The 20870-nt window shown below is 39.9% G+C and overlaps 1 protein-coding gene across 3 annotated transcripts in view; it reads left to right on the forward strand.

Moving 5' to 3' along the window:
• LOC124711495 (lebercilin) overlaps nucleotides 1-20870 on the forward strand; it is a 181904-nt gene that overhangs the window by 60852 nt on the left and 100182 nt on the right. For all 3 annotated transcript variants that reach the window (XM_047241605.1, XM_047241608.1, XM_047241607.1), the window contains exon 5: nucleotides 8991-9140. In XM_047241605.1, coding sequence (XP_047097561.1) covers nucleotides 8991-9140 — 150 coding nt within the window. The remainder of the gene's footprint in view (nucleotides 1-8990; nucleotides 9141-20870) is intronic.

Raw genomic sequence — 20870 nt, forward strand, 5'->3', positions numbered from 1 at the left:
GTGACAGAGAGGAATGGACAGGAATTGAAAAGGGATAGGGAGGAAGGAGAGGAAAGAGAGAGAGAAAGGGGGGGGGGGCAAATGGAGAGGAGGGCTGGAGAGTGGTGGGAGAAGGCAGTACATGGTCTAGATGGGGAAGGAGTGCTGTGCACAGAAGAGAGAAGGGAAAAGGTAAGGTGAGGCAGTGGGATACAGGCTAGTGGAGGCTTAGGCTAGGGGGATTCCGAGAGTGCAGGATACGCTGGAGAGACGATTCCCTCCTTTGTAATTCTAAGAATCGAGTGCTAGAAGGGAGTATACAAATGACTTGCTTAGTGAAGTAGCTGTAGAAATAATTTGTGTCGTCGTGTGCAGCATGTTCGGTAACTGGATGGTCAAGTTCGTGCTTCGGCACTGTTTTGAGCATTCATGCGAGTAGACAGTTGGTTGATTGCCATGTCCGTAAAGAATTCTGTTCATTAATTGCAGCATTGCTAATATACTACATGACTGCTTTCACATGTGACCCTATCTTTTATATGGTAAGAAATGCCTTGTGACTGGACTGCAGTAGCAAGGGGTGGGTGGGTGGTTGTACGAATAGGTCTTGCACCTATGTCAGCCACAAGAGAATGACCCATGGGGAGCAGGTTTGGAATATGGATGAACAAAGATATTCTGTAGGTTGGTTTGGTGGTGGAATTGGAACTTTTCAAGGCCCGGGTGACATTGGGTAATAATAATACAGGGTTATTACAAATGATTGAAGCGATTTCACAGCTCTACAATAACTTTATTATTTGAGATATTTTCACAATGCTTTGCACACACATACAAAAACTCAAAAAGTTTTTTTAGGCATTCACAAATGTTCGATATGTGCCCCTTTAGTGATTTGGCAGACATCAAGCCGATAATCAAGTTCCTCCCACACTCGGCGCAGCATGTCCCCATTAATGAGTTCGAAAGCATCGTTGATGCGAGCTCGCAGTTCTGGCACGTTTCTTGGTAGAGGAGGTTTAAACACTGAATCTTTCACATAACCCCACAGAAAGAAATCATATGGGGTTAAGTCGGGAGAGCGTGGAGGCCATGACATGAATTGTTGATCATGATCTCCACCACGACTGATCCATCGGTTTTCCAATCTCCTGTTTAAGAAATGCTTATGCTTTAGCCTTTTCCGTAAGATTTTCCAAACCGTCGGCTGTGGTACGTTTAGCTCCGTGCTTGCTTTATTCGTCGACTTCCGCGGCTACGCGTGAAACTTGCCCTCACGCGTTCAATCGTTTCTTCGCTCACTGCAGGCCGACCCGTTGATTTCCCCTTACAGAGGCATCCAGAAGCTTTAAACTGCGCATGCCATCGCCGAATGGAGTTAGCAGTTCGTGGATCTTTGTTGAACTTCATCCTGAAGTGTCGTTGCACTGTTATGACTGACTGATGTGAGTGCATTTCAAGCACGACATACGCTTTCTCGGCTCCTGTCGCCATTTTGTCTCGCTGCGCTCTCGAGCGCTCTGGCGGCAGAAACCTGAAGTGCGGCTTCAGCCGAACAAAACTTTATGAGTTTTTCTACGTATCTGTAGTGTGTCGTGACCATATGTCAATGAATGGAGCTACAGTGAATTTATGAAATCGCTTCAATCATTTGTAATAGCCCTGTAGTATTGGTTAAGAGTTTATCTGGAGGCGGAGGAGGAGATGACATTGGGGATCTGTTTGTGGATGAGCTGTGTAGGTTACTGTCTGTCGACAAGGCCCTGTTAAGGTTATCAATGCATTCTAACACCACCTGCTTTCCACTGCAGATGTGGCATCCACAGGTGAGTAGGCTTCAAGGACAATATTTTTTAATGTGGAACTGGTGACCGATGTCAAAATGAGGATACTGTTGGTAGTTGGTGCGCTCAATATAACAGACATATTTATGAAGCCATCTGAGGGGTGGAGATCGACATCTAGAAAGGTGGCTCGTTGAGTTGAAAAGGACGAGGTGAAGTGGATGGGGAAGTAGGTATTGAGGTTGTGGAGGAAAGAGCCAATTTTGTCGTGACCATGATTCCAGATCATCGATCTATCTGCACAGAGAAGGGCTTTTAGGTGCAGACCGGAGAGGAAGGGTTCCTACAGATGGCCTATAAATAAGGTGGCAATGGATTATCCCATGTGAGAACTCGTAGCAGGAACATGGATTTGTTTATAGATTTAACCTTCAAAAATGAAATAATTGTGGTTCAGGATGTGGTTGGTTATGAGGATTAGAAAAGAGATGGTGCATTTGGTTTTAGGAGAACATTTGGAAAGGTAGCATTCCATGATAACAAGGCCATGGGCATAGGGGATGTTGGTGTATTAGGAGGTTGCATCCATAGTGACAAAAAAGGTGGTGGTAACCATGATTCCATCCCAGAAGCAGAGGCCCTAAGTCTAGCCCGAAATCTCCCCCTGCCTTCATCTCCCTCCTCACACCAGCAACCCCCTGCACACCTACCTTTTAGCTCTGTAAGTTCCACAGACCCAACCCCACTAGTTATCCTACTGGTTGTCCCATTGTGAATAGTTATAATGCTTCCACAGAAGGAACCTCTGCCTTTGTAGACTAACACTTCCAAAATATTGCCTTAACCTCCCATTCAAGACACTGCTCACTTCCTTCACTGCCTTACCATAGTTCCTGTCCTGTTACCACCAACCTCCTTGTTGGTTACTGTGGATGGTCCGTGTACCCCCCCACCCCCATTATGGGCCATCTGGAGGAAGTGTTGCTCTCCAGTCAGCACTTTAAAACCCATGAACTGATTCAGATTCATTGATGACATTTTCATCATCTGGAATAATGGCAACAACAGACAACCTTTCCTCCATAACTTCAGCACATACCTAAATGGGTTTCACCAGGTCGTTCCCACAAAATAAGCCACCTCTTAGAAGTTGATTTCCACTTCTCTGATGGTTCCATGAATACATCTGTTCTTATCAACCACACCCATTACCAGCAGTAACTCCACTTTGACAGCAGTCATACATTCCATGTCAAAAAGTCTCTTCCTTACAGCCTCACCATCCATGGATGCTGCATCTGCAGTGGAAAGCAGGAGTTGTCGAAATATACTGATGACCTTACCAGAGCCCCTATTGACAGCCAATATTCTATCTAACTCATCCAGAAACAGATTTCCAGTGCCATCTTTTCATCTGACATCAGTAAACCTGTTAACCAGCCTCTGACCAACACTCCACTCATCACATAGTATCACCCTGGCCTTGAAAAGCTTAACAACATCCTTCATAAGGGCTCTGACTATCTCTCATTGTGCCCTGAGGTGAGGGACATCCTACCCACATCACTCAAAGTTATGTTCCACCACCTACCCAACCTACAGACTATCCTTGGCCATCCCTGTTCCAATCCTCTTCCCAATCCTGCACCCCATGGGCCATTCCAGGTGCGAGACCTGTTCCATACACCTACCCCCCCCCCCCCTCCAACCTCCCTTTGCAATCCAGTCACAGCCATTTCCTAGCCTGTAAAAGGAAAAGGCAGTGCCATGTGTGAAAGCAGCCATTATTGTACAGCCATACTATACAGCAATCCGTCTGGACATTAGAAATAACCAACCCTCTCTCTCTCCTATATCTTAATATGCTCTGACCTCTTAACTTCATCTTGCTATGCACTCGTCCCACTACTTCCTCCTTGCCTTGTTTGTTCATGCTTCCTTACCCACTCCCCAGGCAACCACTGGCAATAAACAACAGTCAGCCTCGCCATGGCCATGGTCGTGTATGTTTGGGTATCTGTATGGTTCTCTGTGTGAATGTATGCTTCCACCAGAGAAAGGGAAAAAGCTTGGAAACTGGTATACACAATTTTCTTTTGTGTGTTTCAGTGTGCCAAACATAAGTCGGCTGTAGGTGAGTTGTAGCCTTTCCGTTATTTTACATATTATTTCATTGTTGTTCAGTCTGAAGTTACTACTATCATTTACTTTTTGTTCAGGCTCCAACATTTGTTTTGTTTTAAAAACCTATTCATATACTGATACACTTAACACAATTGAATTTTTTCAGCTTTAGCTTATATGTGTCAGTTTCCCAAGTTGGTCCTCATTCAACATAAAGATATTCATTTTACATAGATATTCATTTTACACTGTGGTTTCCATTTTTCACAGTGGTTGTTAATGTTTTGGATACTTGTGAGAAAAACATTAATCTGTAGCATTTGGATACACACATCAGCATATGTCTTTATTCAGCGAAGCCATTGTAGTGCAGAGATTTTAAGTCTGATAGGAGTACTGAAATTTCATGAACTAACATTTTCCACAGATTTTCCATTTGTCTTGTTTGTTTAGGTAAGTGTCGCTTTTTGTGTTCTCAATGTCCGATTGCAGTAAAAATTTTTTATTTGTTCATTGCGTTTTATTCATATTCCATTGCCATTCTCCTGTTCTATTTACATATTGTAAGTTCTCAATACTGTTTGCAGTGCCACTTCCTCTTTGGTAACACATGCAGTGATCTTGTATTTGATTCCTATTGCAGACAGTGTCTACCAGTGAATTAGCACCATGAAAAGAAAGTTAGTACTAAAACTCAGATCCACATGCCACATTACATATCTGTAGCTAATACTACAGTGCCATTACTCACCAGGATGAAAGCTCTTTAAATTGAACACACGGTAAATTTGCCCTAGAGGCCATGTCTTATATTCAGCACTCCGCCTTTGACACATATACTGATATTTTGTTGTCATCTCTTACTGTTAAAATATTGAGGTTGTTCTTTAATACCAGTAATTGTCTGTTTACTTTTGACCTGTTGCTTCTACGTCTGTTATTGAGATTATCTGGCCTTCTCATTTAAAAAGGACCAAAATATCACTTGTTTGAGAATTGATTCTTCTGTTAACATGAGATGTAATATCTGAAAAGATGCCTTTTTTGGGGTGGTATAGGGATTAGGACTTACTTTTATACTGTTCGATCTCCCATCATAATTTTTCACATTTTGTATTATGCATGTGACACAGCTTGTACAGTAAACATATTCCAGATATCACTGAAATAGTCACATGTTGCTGGTTTGTATGCTTTTATTCTGCTAATACAGATGGCAGAAGCTGCTCACTTGTTAAGCTCCAACTGTATGATTGACCAATGTGTAATTGCCTCGATGGATAGGACTTTCGTCTATTTAATTTGAAGTTTATTTGTTTTGAACATATTTCCTTAAAACATAAAGTAGAAATAATTTAATTGTCAGAAAAATAATTCGAGTGTGTTGTATCATAATGTAACTACGTATTTATTTGTGAGATAACACAACGGTCAGCAGAAAAATAATATCAGAATTTTTGAGACCATCCCACTGTTTTTCTGTGGCTTTATTTTCTTTTTCATAAAATACCCATTCACATCACCATACTAATATAAAGTGTATAAATTAAGTTGCACTGGGTCAACAACCTTATGTCATATCGTAGGAAAAGATTAAATCTCTCTCATCAGTTCTCCCAGGTCTCTTCATGAAGTCAGTGCCAACAGGACAATTTTGAAAATTAACCATGAAAATAATATGGCCTGCTTCAGTGCAGGAATTGTCCACCAAGAAATGTAACTTTGAACTTGTTTGATTACTTTGTTACATCTTTGTATAGGAAGCACCTCAGTTGTTTATTTCTTAGAGGCCATTGGTTGTTAGATGCAAATATATCATCTTGGAGCAGTACCAGAAATGATGGTCAATATGTCACAGTGCAATTACATACCCAAAAACAATTTACCGAAGATTACAATAAACAATAATAAATGAAAAGCACCAGTTTGCTTTTGTTCTACAATATTATTTTTATAATAAATGAAAAGCACCAGTTTGCTTTTCATTTATTATTATAATGTTGTTCTACCAAGAACCGACGGAAGATTCTGTTAATATGATAAAATGTGCCACAACAGCACAATTAACCGTCTTTTATAGTATGTTAGCAATAAAAATAATATTGTAGAACAAAAGCAAACTGGTGCTTTTCATTTATTATTATAATGTTGTTCTACCAAGAACTGACGGAAGATTCTGTTAATATTACAATAAACCTTTGCTTGCAATTTTCAGTCTGTGAAATACTTACTGTTGCACATTTGTTTTGAAACTATTGCCATCTTTTCAGGGTAAAGTATTTTGTTGTAGTAATAAATAGATTACAATAAATCTATGCTTGCAATTTTCAGTCTGTGAAATACTTACTATTGTGCATTTTGTTTTGATACTATTGCCATCTTTTCAGGGTAAAGATTTCTTTGTAGTAATAGAAAGTCTTGGTGTAAAATGAGCAGTAACTAAAAGGTCATACCAACCACTCAACTTGAAGAGAAGTTGCCATGCAAAACACACTCAGACAGACAGCCATACATCTCTTCATATTTACACACTTAAGTCTAGTGGTCACTTAAAGCACCTGCATTAATTAACTCAAAACTTGTTTCAAGTAGTTGAATCTTCTGATGTGCAGTTTAAATTTTAAATGCGTTTCAGATAAGATTTTTAAAATGTGGAAATTTGCAACTGTGACCAGTTTGAAATTTTGTAACAAAAATGATTTTATTAATTAAATTACAAATATTTCATTTAATCATGGGCCAGTTATTAGATAAATGAAACAAAATGCCTAAACTGAGCAAAGAGGTATGAGAATGTCTAATTACATTGTATATTGTAGTTTTAAATATTTCCGTTAAGTGAGAATGCATTGGAAAGAAAAAGGGTATTGTAGACACATCACCCTGATGAAGCCACCTGCAAGAGGTAATAAACAACATAATGACACAATCATGTACGTGCAAATATTTTATTGAAGAGTGAAAATTCTTACGAATAATAGTATAAGGTGTCTGAATCAACAGGCATTGTGTTGCTGAACATAGAAAGAAATTGATGTATTTGTGAAAAAATGCTTTGATCATGATAAGATAATTGAAGATGATCTCAGTTTAGCATTTATGGTTCAGGGGTTGGACAAAAATTTGGAAATACTGCGAGAAATGCATGCCTGAACACAAATGCTGATGCTAACCAAACATGCAGGTTGCGCTGTAGTATTTAACCATGAAAGGCATCTATCAATGTCCTCAGTGCATTGCAAGTGTCAAGTCTTGGTCAGAACAGTGTTCTCTGTTGCTGTGAATGCAATATGTTGGAGCCAAGTGAATTCGAATGTGGGAAAATTGTGGATGCTCATATGGTGGGCACTTCCGCAACCAAAGTGGCCGAAATGTGACAGCCATTAATTGAAGAGGATTGTGATGAAAAATGAAAGTACAGCAACTGCAGAAGTCATTGCAGAACTGAATTTCGTTTGTCAGCATCAAAACAAGATGAGGGGATCTCCATAAGCAGGGAATTGTAGGTAAGCTGGCCCAAAACCACTTCTCAGTGATGTAAATGCCCATGACAGAAAAAAGCTATGAGTAATGAGAATAATGGGCAAGGGGCACTACATCAGTAGTGTGGGGATAGGTTCAGAATTTGGGTCTGACGGGAGGCACATAGGGGTAATCTGTGCAGTTGCAATGACATCTGTGTCCTCTATGTGCTGCAATTGTAGTTTTTGAATGCTGTGGTGTATGCATGTCCACAAAGCTAGAACAGGCAACTGGCAGACTCCGATGAACAAGTTTCTCACCATCCATACCACAAATGTGTTCAGTTACCAATATATTATGCCACTGAAACAGTTGCACCTGCTCTTGTTTGAACGAACGAAGTCAGCTCTTTTGTTTGAAGGAGGCCATCTCTTAGTGTTGCTGTAGCATGTGCAAATGCCCGATAGAAAGGCTGCTGCTTAGGCTCTAAAATGTACTAAATGTACTGTTTGCTTTCCACAATGAGTTCAGTATGTGGGAGTGTAGACCGCATGATATATCCAAAGAAATCTCATACCATAACTTGGCATGTATCCTCTATGCCAATGTCAGCATCCATGTGCCATTGAAGTTTGACAAGTTTGCTATTTTTGGACCATGGAAGCCAAGTGAGTAGCACGTAGGCCAGCAGCAGATGGTATCAATACAGACAGGTATATACCCATTTTAATACTGTAATGTTGATACAATACTATGGACAAAGCTTTAAGATCACTGCAGCCTTACAGATCATGCTGTGGTCACATTGCATCATACAATACCTTATTGTCATTTTATGCAAAGCTCTTCTATTCCGCACCTGCATTAGTTTGAGCCTAATTGTTGTGGTATGACAAACGCATTTTCTAAAGAGTGAATGTTCTACTGTTTATAATTCTCTTGTATTCTGACATTGCATCATCATCATGATATGATGATAAACTTTCTAGTTATACAAAATAGGCTGCTGAGAGACATATATGTTCACCATAACTCAGCAGAAACGTTTTACATATTTCCCACTTTTTGATTCACAAACCCATTGTTACAGTTTTTACAGCTATTTTGATAAAACATAGGTACTTAAAAGAAAAGTTTCTCCTTTCCTGTTGTCCCATTCATTCACTATTTATTTACGAATATACAAGTAATAATGCCAAGTAACTGTGATACATACAGTAGAATAGAAATATCTTTTTTTGTTTAATTATGGCTAATGATTTATCAAACAGGTAACATAGCGTGACAGGTACACTAATGGACTGAAAAATAAAGCTTAAAAGTTTCCCGTACTTCGTACTCTATTGGGCATACTGATCCCTGCTGCCATTAAAGACTTGTATATCTGTGTTTTGTTTCTTTTCCAGGAGTAGGATATTCTCTAAAATAATTGAAACTTCTAAGTGTTTGTTGCATCAAATAATTTTTATGTGGCATCTCTCTTTCATTTTGAACAGTTACAGATCCATTCATATTGGGTCAAGTGGTAGTTCTGGTAAATTACTGTTTTACATGTTCATAGCACTGTGTTAGGTGGTGTTATATTCTGTATTTTATATATGCCTTTCGTTGATATGTTAATCTGAATTTTTACTGTTTTAGGAACTAGCTACTGAAAACAGGATGCTACGCACACTTCAGAAGCGTCAAGATCTAGCATTGAAACGATTTGAAGATAAAAAAGCTGACCTTCCAGTGCTTCTGAATGCACACACAGAGGAAGTTCGTACTCTACGGGCCACTATAAAACAGGTGAAGCAAAATCATTTTGTGTTCATTCAGATTGCAGATGGTACTACTACCGTTAATTTATGTGTAGTACCTGTACAAATTTAATTAAAAGGTGGTGTCACCTGTATGCTTGATGTTTATGCAGCTTGAATTATCCGTACAAGTGAAACTAAAGAGTAGGCAATGCTGTTTTAACTCTTTGAGGCTGGTAAAAAAGTTTTTGGGATCAAAACTTGAAACTATACGTTTGGATTTGCATCAAAAGGTCTTTGATCTGAGTCACCTGAACACATCACACAACTTCAGTTTCCATGTGCATATTGTATATTTTTGAACTATAGAAAAGCTCTTTTGCTGGCTGTTGGATCACCATCGCTGGGATAAATGATGTCGGAGATAACATAGTAACAAGATTGTAAGGCCATTATTGGAATGTTGTTAACTTGGCAGTAATGATCATATCACCATATTTCTGAAGAAAACTAAATATTTTCAGTAATTACACTGGCCTTGTGGAAAAGTTGTTCCCTTCATTACATTGTTTCTGTCAGATGTGTTATTTCTGCATGATTTTGAATGTGGTGTGGAAGTTACTGACAGTAAGCATATATGTGCTTCCCTAAGACATGCTTGTATGGCTCAGTTGGAAGAGAATGCATTTGTGTATTCATTTATTTCTGTAAATTCCACCATGAATGAGAGTCTTGAAGGCCATGGCATAAGTCAGGATATACATTGATAGGACAGATCACTCACCAGAAACAAATTGTGTATGCTTTATTAGCAGTTAACTACCATTAAATAGGTACTGTCTGTTAGTGCTTACTGTATAAGAATGCATTAAAATGAGCAGCAAAGCCCTTCTTCTTTTGAAAGGAAATGTCTGCCTGAAAGCTAACCTGATCCAGTTTTAATGACTGCAGAGTGGAGGGGGATCATTTAAAATATACAAATTACTCTTCTCCAAGAATACTTAGGACTATACTGAATTCTAATGTTAAAATCAGTGTTTAAATTAACTATACCAAACAAATAAAATGAAACCCTGGACAGTCTGAATCATTGTGTTCTGATTGTAGAAAGATTTCCTGTTCATAGATGATATTTTATCAGTGATTATGAACTGGCATTAGATTTTGTTACTTTTGTAACAGTTCAAACTCATATAAGAAAATGTTCCTTTTTCAGGGAGGGGGAGGTTGGGGAGTGGTATTTTGACTATACCTGTGCAACTTTAAAACATAATGATTAAAAAAAATCTGTGCACAGAACATATTGAGGAGAACAATCCGGATTTGCAACAGCTTCATTTAGGGAAAGCCCCTTTGACAATTGGAACATATGGAGAGGAACCACTAGCAAGATGAAGCTTTTAGTCAGTCTGCAAGGAGTGTTCAGATAGTCCAAGTAGCAGCACCGTGCCTATAAATGACAGGTATCCAAGTTACAATTAAAACTTGGTTTTAAAGTGTCGTAAATACATCTGAAGTATCATCTCAGCAGTGCAACTGGACTTCTGATTTGATATGAGAAAGGTCACACTTCATAATTATTGACAGGCAGTTAGTTATGTAGTGAAATTGCTTTCTGCTGTTCGCATAAACAATTTAGGTGACACTGAGCAGCTTGCGGCAATACAAGAATGACTGTGCTTCATTGTCTGTGGGGATGATTGTACTTCTGTTATTGGCACTTCAATAAAAAAGAAGCCTCCGTTGCTCTAATCAGATGCAGATTAATGTTAGACTGATTGTAGATGCTACAAATCTAAATAATGTACCTCAACTACAATAAAGTTTACTGTCCGTAAAGTCACACAAAGACTCTTAGCATGGTGATAAGCTGCTGTGTAATTAAGAGAATTGAAATTAGCTCGAGCCTCTAATATAGAGGTTGGTGAACACGGTATATAAATACACTGATGGGAAAAAAACTTGTGACACCAAAAAATAATTGATGTACAGTAAAGTAATTTTGGGAATACATGTGTGTAGGTAACATATTTAAGTGATTAACATTGCAAGATCACAGGTTAATGTAAGCATGAGATAAGCCATTGCGACTGTGAAATGCAGGCACATTAATAACGGGTATAACCGCCAGAATGTTGAATGCAGGAAAGCAGAAGTGTATGCATTGTGCCAGATGTCAGTTTGTGAGTTGTAGTTCCACACCTGTTGCACGCTAGAGTTGTCGTCTGATGATGTCCCATATGTGCTGGATTGGTGACAGATCTCATGACTGAGCAGGTGCAGGCAACATGTCGACACTCTGTAGAGGGTATTGGGTTACAACAGAGGTATGTGGATGAGTAGCACCTTGTTCGAAAACATCTCCTGGAATGCTGTTCATGAATGACGTCACAACAGGTCGAATCACCTGGTTGACATACAAATTTGCAGTCATGATGCTGGGTATAACCACAAAAGTGCTTCTGGTGTCCTATGAAATCATACCCCAGGCAATAACTTCAGGTGTAGATCTAGCATGTCTAGGCCACAGACAGGTTAGTTGCAGGCACTCACCTGGCCTCCTCATAACCAACAAACAGCCATCACTGGAGCAGAGGCAGAGCCAGAGCCAGAGCCATCTTTCATCAGACAAGACAAATGACCTCCACCCTGCCCTTCAGTGAGTTCTCACTTGACACTACTGAAGGCAAAAATGCCGGTGGTTTGGGGGTTGCTGAAATGCACACTACAGGATGTCTTGTCTTGGAACTGTCGTTTAAGTAACTGATTTGTAATATTGTGTCACTATGGTGCACATGCCACAGCCATACATTGAACACAATGGTCTTCCCTCTCGGTAATGTCACATGGCCGTCCGGAGCCCCGTCTTCTTGGTACTGTACGTTCTTGCAACCATCGCTGCGAGCAGTCATGTACAGTGGCTGCATTCCTGCCAAGTTTTTGTGCAATATCATAGAAGGAACATCCAGCTTCTCATAGCCATATGACAAGATCTTGTTCAAACTCAATGACATATTGATAATGACACCTTTTTGCCTTAAAGCATTCTTGACTAACATCAACTCACCATGTCCAATCACTAAGGCAACTAACGCTCACAACTGTTACAGCATATATTTAAAGCAAATCTGATTTACGCCATTCATGCGAGTGGCGTGAAATTTGAGTAGACATCATCTTTCACATGTACAAACATGCCTACCAACTTCCATTTATGTTGCACAACTCCTTGGTGTTGCAATTTTTTTTCCCTCTTCATTGAAGAATAAAATAAAAATAACTGGAAAACACAGTGTTCACAGCTAAAAATTAATCAAACTCCACACTAACACAAATGAATTGAAGTCTAAGTGACATGTCATGTATTAATGCTTAGTGCCAATCAGTAGCAAAAAATGATCAGACTCACCACTGGCAAACTGAGGTAAAAATCAGATTCACAAGGAGACCACACATCAATCAGATTTTTGTAATTATTTATATTTATGGAATGTGATGTTCAGAATTCAAATATGTTATCTGCTAAAGCAGTCCCCAGTCTAAAAAATTCTTGAGAAAATCAATGTTGAAGCTTTGTGAGCCTTTTTAAATAGCTACATCTAGTGTGGTTTTTCGGTGTGCCGCATGGCTCTGTGGTAGACTGTTTGCCTGCCTTGTGGGCAGTCCAGATTCAATTCTCAACTGAAGAAAATTTTTAAAATAAAGGTGCATGTTCTACGAGCATTTCTGTGCAGCATAAAATACATAAGGATTGACCTTCATTAATATTCTAATGAAAAGGATAGGCCACTGCTCACCATATAGAGGACATGTTTAGTCACAGAGAGGCACAATGAAAAGACTGCTCTATGTCTTAGCTTTTGGCCAAAAGTTCTTCTGAAGTACAAAGTGGTTATAATAACTAAACTTTCACTACTTGAGGGGCCCCCATGAAACAAACTGATCCCTGGACATTGAATCTATGTGGAACCATTTGTAAGGACGTGTGGAAGAGAAATAACAAATGAACCATTGAAAGAAACACATTTTAATTTCCACATGATAGTGTAACATTTGTTAATTGCACACCAAGTTCCCATTCCACATTACAGATGTTTCTTAATGAGATGGCCATCTTGATGCCATTTTACAATTAGGGCGTTGACATGGGAAAGGTGGTATGTGCCAAAAATAGTTTTTCATTCCTTTTTTTCATGGACAAGGTAGTAAAAGCCAATTCCACCAGCAGAAAGAAAGTTGTTAGTACAATGGTAGTTAGAACAGCTTGAAAACATTCCTGCTGATGGCTCCTGCAGCAAGTAACAAGCCCAAGGTGCAGTAGTTAGTCAATTTCGTGCCAAAATGGTGTGACACTGCGCAGGGCAGAATTACAGCGATGTGGCAATAGAAGATAGTAAAAGGAAAACTGAAGTTTTAAATTTCATGTTTAAGAAATTGTTCATGCAGGAGGCTCATATAAACATACTGTCGTTTGACTGTTGCACAGGCTCCTATATGGAGGATGGTAAGAGAAAGTATATATGTCACTAGGTCCAGAAGGAATCCCAGTTCGGTTTTACACAGAGCACTCTATAGCATTGGTCCCTTACTTAGCTTGCATTTATTTTAAAACTCTTACCCAGTGCAAAGTCCTAAGTGACCGGGAAAAAGTGCAGGGTAAAAGAATGGATCTGCAGAATTACAGATCAGTATCCTTAACGTTCGCTTACCATAGAAATCTTCAATATCTTTACATTTCAAATATAATAAAGTTTTTTGAGATGGAATAGCTCCTGTTCATAAATCAGCACGGTTTTAGAAAACATCAGCTTGCCCTTTTCTCGTATGATATTCTGCCAAGTATTGATGATGGACAACAGGCAGGTTCAATATTCTTAGATACCTGAGAAGTGTCTGACAAGTTGCCCCACAGTAAGACTGTTAATGAAGGTACAAGCTTACAGAATATGTCCCCAGATATGTGAGTGGCTTGAAGATTTTGTAAGTAATAGGACCCGGTACCTTTTTCTTGACGGCAAGACAAGGGTGTTGTCAGGAGTGCACCAGGCAAGCGTAATAGCACTGCAGTTATTCTCTATAAACCTAAATGATTTGATGGACAGGGTGAGCAGCAATCTGCAACTGTTTGCTGGGGAAGCTGTGGTGTACAGGAAGATGTCGTCATTGAGTGACTGTAGGAGGATACAAGGTGGTGAAGACAAAATGTGTAGTTGGTGTGATAAATGGCACCTAACTCCGGAAGTAGAAAAATGTAAGTTAATGTAGATGAGTAGGAAAAACAAGTACATAATGTTTGAATACAGCGTTACTACTTCACACATGGATGTTGATTAAATATCTAGATATAATGTTGCAGAGCAATATGAAATGGAACGAGCATGTAAAGATTGTATTGGGAAATGCAAATGATGAACTTTGGTTTATTGGGAGAGGTTTAGGGAAATGTGGTTCATCTGTAAAGGAGACTATATATAGGACACTAGTGCGTACCATTCTTGAGTCTGCTCAAGTGTTGTGATCACCACCTCATCAGATTAAAAGAAGACATGTAGCAATTCAGAGGTGGGCTGCTGGATTTGTTATTGGTGGGTTTGATCAACACACAAGTATTACAGAGATGCTTTGGGATCTCAAATGGAAATCCCTGGAGGGAAGACAATGAGCTTCTTGAGGAACACTATTGAGAAAATTTAGAGAACCAACATTTGAAGCTGACTGTAGAGTGGCCCTACTGCTGCCATTGTATGTTTCACATAAGGACCACAAACATAAGAGAAAATTGACCTTGTATGGAGGCATATAGATAGTCATTTTTCCCTCACTTTATTTGCGAGTGGGACAGGAAGGGAAATGACTAGTAGATACAGTGTACCCTCTGCCATGCCCTGTATGACAACTTGTGGAGTGCGGGTGTAGATGTAAATGTAGAAGAATCAAATGATATAATTGGTTATTATTTATGTTATTGCAAGAAACTATTTTGATTCTGTGAAATTAAGATCTCTGGCTTCTGAACATTACTGTGACATGGAATTTGATGTAATTGAAAAGAGGAAAAAGCAGTGTAAGATTGTGATTCTGGAAGAAGTAGCTGAAATTGTTCGCAGTGCTAGTTTTCAAACCTTGTGAAGTAATTACAGTGAAACCTGAAGACTTTTTTGACTTTGCCAATGAAGCTGATAAATGTTTGAGTGTGACTTCTCTTAAAACCCTCAGCTGCAGTTGGATTTCAAATTGGAAGCATTTTTTCTAATAAAATATCAGAGTCATCACAAATTGGTTTTTGCTTTTCCTGAAGAATTTAACTTTTAGTATGTTTTACGTTTCCCATGTTAGCGTCTCAGTTGTTTGCAGTGCTTTCGGAACCTTGGTCCATGTAATGTTCAGCTGTTGGACACAGCTTGAAGATTGCACTTTACATCTAGCACTCTGTGATGGGAGCAGTACCTTCTTCAACAATGTGTGGTGCACTTTGCTATCGGCCTCTCCCAGAAGCAATTCCCAAATCTCCAGTTGATTCAAACTGTACAACCAACTTGTAGAAAATGCACACAAGCACAACTCACACACTTATGACCACTGCCTCTGGCTGCTGTGGCCAGATTGCAACTATACTTGATGGGACAAGCAACCTGGTGTGGATGGTGGGGGTAAGAAGCCGATTAGGGTGGAAAGGGGTAGGGGTGGGGGAAGGTACAGTGCTTTGCTTGTGGAAGTGTGGCATAATGGTGCAGTCACTAGGTGCAGTTGGGAGGTTTTTTTTGGGGGGGGGGCAGAGAAGAGAAGGTGAAATAGACTGGTGGGTGCATAGGTGCAATAGAAGTCCATGTAGTGCTGGAATGGGAGCAGGGATGGTTATAGATGAAGATTGAGGCTGGGAAAGGGGGGGGGGTCATTACAGGACTGTAGGATATGTTGCAGGGAGAGTTACCACGTGCACATTTCAGAAAAGCTGGTTTTGGTAGGAAAGATTCAGATGGCACAGGCTGTGAAGCAGTCACTAAAATGAAGTACAATGTGTTGGGCAGCATATTCAGCAACTGGGTTGTCAAGCAGACTCTTGCCCACAGTTTGTCGGTGGTTATTCTTCTGGACTGACAGAGTATTAGTTATCATGCCCACATAGATAACAGCACAGTGGTTGCAGTTTAGTTTGTAGATCATATGACTGCTTTCACAGGTATCCTTCAAAGGGGTAGAAGATGGCTATGACAGGTCTGGAGTAGGTGGTGGTGGGAGGATGTATGGGGCGTTCAGTAAGTAATGGAACAAATTTTTTTCTTGGCTAATTTTGCTTGGAAAATTGTGCACTTTGTTGTGGGGCATTGTGGAATATTCCTATTTCAGCCCCTACATGGAATTCCAGTAGGTGGTGGCACTATACATAGTCTTCAAAATGGCTTCTGTAACGGAGGTATGTTCCAAGCAGAGAGCTGTCATTGAGTTTCTTTTGGTGGAAACCAGAGTATTGCAGATACTCATAAGTGCTTGCAGGATGTCTATGGAAACTTAGCAGTGAACAAAAGCGTGATGGATCATGGGGCAAGATGTCTGTCATCATCGCGACAAGGTCGTGCAAACCTGTCCGATCTGTAGCATGCTGACTGGCAGCACACACCTGTGACTCTTGCAATTTTGGAATGGACACTCTCATTTTAGGTGATCGATTGATCATAATCAAACACTTCGCTGCACAACTGGATGTCTCTTGTTAGTAGTGCCGACACATACTTCCATCAGTTTGGGCACTCAAAAATGTATATTCACTGGGTTCCGTGCCACCGAACAGAAGATCATAAAGAGCAACAAAGGACCATCCGTGCATAATTGCTTGTGCATTACAAAGCAGATCATGGCAATTTTTTGTGGGTCATTGCCACAAGTGATGAAAGTAGGGTGCATCACTTCGAACCAGGAACCCAACAGGAATTTCTGGAGTGGCACCACACCACCTCTCCTCTGAAAAGAAAGTTCAGAACCACACCTTCAGCCATAAAGAAGTGGGGATGGTCTTCTTGGAACTCTAAGGGTGTTATTCTGCGATGTCCTCCCCCATGGTGCAACTTTCAATTGTGAAGTGTACTGTGGTACTCTCAGGAAACTGAAGAAACAACTTCTACATGTTCATTGTCAAAGAAATACAAACGGCTCCTTCTCCATGACAACACAAGGCCTCATACAAGTCTGCACACCTGAGAGAAAGTTACAAAACTTCATTGGACTTCCCTGGTCCTGCCCTTCACCTACTGGTCGGTCCCCTTCCCTGCTCCCACTCCAGCATTACACAGCTTTCTATTCCACCTATGCACCCACCAGTCTTTTTCCCCTTCCGTACTTCTCTCTTTTTACGATCCACCCCCCCCTCCCAAACCACCCGACTGCACAGAGCGACCCTGTCCCCACCATAACCCTGCATGCTCCCACAAGTACCACATCTTCCCTCACCTCTACCCTGCTATCCCTCCCCCTCCTTGTCCCACCTGCCTCCTTTACCCCACCACCCACACGAAATTGCTTCCCCCATCAGTCGTAATTGCAGTCCTTGGTGTGGCCACAGCAGCCAGAAGCAGTGGTCATGTGCTTGTAAGTTGTGCTTGCGCGAATGTGTACGTGTTGACTACTTTAGAAAAAGGCCTATTGGCTGAAATCTAAAATGTATTGCAGTCCTTTCATTGTGCCTGTCAACGACTAACATCTCTATATATTGAGTAGAAATCTGTCCTTCACATAATATTTCTATTGTTTTGTTAACAGTCATTCATAAAAGATTAATACCTAATTAAGAATATTTGTGTGAGATGAAAATTGGAATCTTGTGTGCGATATGTAATTCAAAATAAGAAACCATGCATTTTTCATAATAACAGTGAAATACATGTTATTGCTATTGTGATGAATTTTATATTTAAATGGCATAGTTATTAAAAAAAGGAAGAAAAAGAAAAAAAAAAAAAAGAGGGAGGGAGAGGGAGAGGCAGAGGGGGAGAGAGAGACTTCAAGCAGTGATTACATCTTGAAGGTACTGAGGTTTTTATTTTAATCTCCCCCCCCCCCCCCCCCTCTCCCAACCCTCTCTCGCTCCCATACTTATATATTTTATGCGTCATGGTTCATGGAAATGCTCATAGAACAGACACTTCCTATTTCCACTGTCCAAGAATCAGACCTTGGCTGCCTGTCCCCATGGCCGGTGAGCATTCTACAATAGAGCCATGAAGCTCATCAAAAAATCTTGAAGTTTTAGGGATTTAAAGATACTCAGAAAACAACAGAGTTGATTTTTTTTCAAGAATTTTTTAGTGTTGTATTGATCTGTTTTGGGAGACTGATATTTGAGTTCTAAGCTTCATATACCAAAAATATAAAAAATTACAAAAATCTGATTGTCACGTGGTCTTGTCAATGAAAACAACTCAAAAGTCCATATCAGTTGCACACGAAAAAATATAAGTTGTGCTGTACCATCGGCTTAAATAAAATAGTCCTTGCAACTGCAGAACAAATTCTCTCTGAACAGTTATGAAATATTTCAGTGTGTCTCAACAAATGACTCAAACAATTTCTAGCCCTGAAAAGCATTCTGCTGGAGCAATGCTGAGACAAGCATAGGTCTTGCCTCTCCAACTCTGTCCTGAACAGTGTAAAAGAGAAAGATATCTGCCACTCTATTAAGCCGTCAGCTTGCCCCTCCATGGAAGACCCATACCTCTACATCACTTGTTGACTTTATGCTATCACCAGCCTCTTGTACAACTTTTTATGTATAAATGCAACTGAAAATCTGAATTTGACATTAGACGTGCACTAAAAACCGCAACAAAGTTGATATGTCATACTTAATTGTAAGTGAAATACTTTCCCCACAAGTTAATATTAAACAATTGCAAATTTCAGCAGCAATATTGTTAATAGTTCATGGTTTTGGTGCCTTAAAATATTACAGTACAAAAGTATATGACAAATTTTTCTTGCAGAAATTTTCCTGCTCTTTCCATTGCTGCAATTATAATTAATGTAGTTCCAGTTGCTTTTGAATTGTGGACAAAACTGTGTAAATTAGTAAATAGATGATAAAAACACAGTTAAAAATATGAATCTTACAAACTAAAGGTTGTGGGTGGTCTGTTATCATATCTGCCAACACATACTGCCTTCCTGGCTTAGCTGTCTTGGATAACAGATATGTACATTTTAATGAAAAGTTGAATTAAAAAATGTGTCTCACAGGTTAATTAATTACGTTACCAAACATGTGAATAGCTCAATCAATCCACATCAATGAACACTACAAATTGATAGCTTGATCTCTTTTGTATATTAAAAATTGTAGAAATTATTAATTATTTACTGGGTTTCAGTTCAGTGAATTTGCTTAGCACTTTTATCTTCCCACACACATTATCTCTAGAGTGTATCGGCAGGATTGTCTTTATCTGATCTTTAAAATAACATATTGTGCTTCTAAAACTGTATAAACATAGTTTGCCCTGCACATGCAAAAACCTAAACGAGATAAAACTTTCCTTTGCATGCGCTACCGTGCAGATCTGACATCATACCAGGTGCGTTCAAAATCTGACAAAAGCATTTGGTGGCTCGGTTCCACTCCACTCAGCCTAGCCATGCCTGCAGCTAACCATCAGTGGCATGTGTGCCTGGAGTCTGCGACACAGAATGCACAAACCAAATGCTGCGTCCGTCCAAAAAATTACCAATATTCAGATGTGATATGTTGTATCACAAGCTGTATTAGATTCTTTGCATAAGATGCTGTCCTTTTCCATCTAGTGAAATAAACAGAAGATCAAAACTTGTTGCAAAATGTTTTAGAGTAGATCTCTGTATGGAGTGAAAAGTGGCATTTCACATTAAAAAGTAAAAGGTGTGCGGTCCCCTGCATGAGCACTAAAAATACCCATTAAATTTCAAGCAATGGATAGTTCAGGTAGGAATATCAACAAAATTGTGAAAAGAATAGATTGCTTTCCATCAGAGACTTCTTCAGAAAAGAACACACACACATATTCACACAAGCAGGCACAAATGAGTGCTATCTCAGTCTGCTCTGACCAGAATGCAGAGGTGTTGCATCAAACGCAAGCAGCAATCCAGAGTGGAGTGGGGTGGGGGAGGGATTGCAGGGTATGGATGGAGGGAGAGGAGTCAGCAGTGGCTGATAAGCATGCAGGATTAGATGGTAGCCAGGCAAGGCTGCCAGGAGCTGTGTTGAGAGGCTGTGGGGGAGGGAGGGGAGGGGAACAGGCCGTGGAAAAGGAAAAGGGCAAAGAAGTGGCAAAAGACCGTTGGGTGCATTGGCAGAAAGTGACACACAATAAGGATGAGAGGACATAAATTAGAGGAGATCAATGGCGGCTCCTGTGTAAGGGCACAAGACCACGTGGACACCCCAACTTTCGACATCTTGTGGATTTATTGGTTATTTTTCTTTGAATACTGTTAAAAGTAACATAGATGTTGCAATCTGGAAGATACACCACTTAAATCTAACGCACTACTGCTGCTCTAGACTCCGTGTAACTTGGCATCAAGGTCGTGAGCACACCTGTGCTTGTGCATGTTTTAAGGAGCTTTTCTGCATACACAACTTGTGGGACATAATTGCCTTGTGGGCCAAATACATAAGGATTTGATAAACAACATGCACAGGTCATGCTCTGCATGCTAGAAGTTTACGTTAGTGCCAGTAGGTGGTAGTTTACTGCAGCAGACTTTTATCCCCATTCGCTTGGCATAAATCCTGTTAAAGCATTGCACACTC

The sequence above is a fragment of the Schistocerca piceifrons genome, chromosome 8, assembly GCF_021461385.2.
Source record: "Schistocerca piceifrons isolate TAMUIC-IGC-003096 chromosome 8, iqSchPice1.1, whole genome shotgun sequence".
Classification (NCBI taxonomy): Eukaryota; Metazoa; Arthropoda; class Insecta; order Orthoptera; family Acrididae; genus Schistocerca; species Schistocerca piceifrons.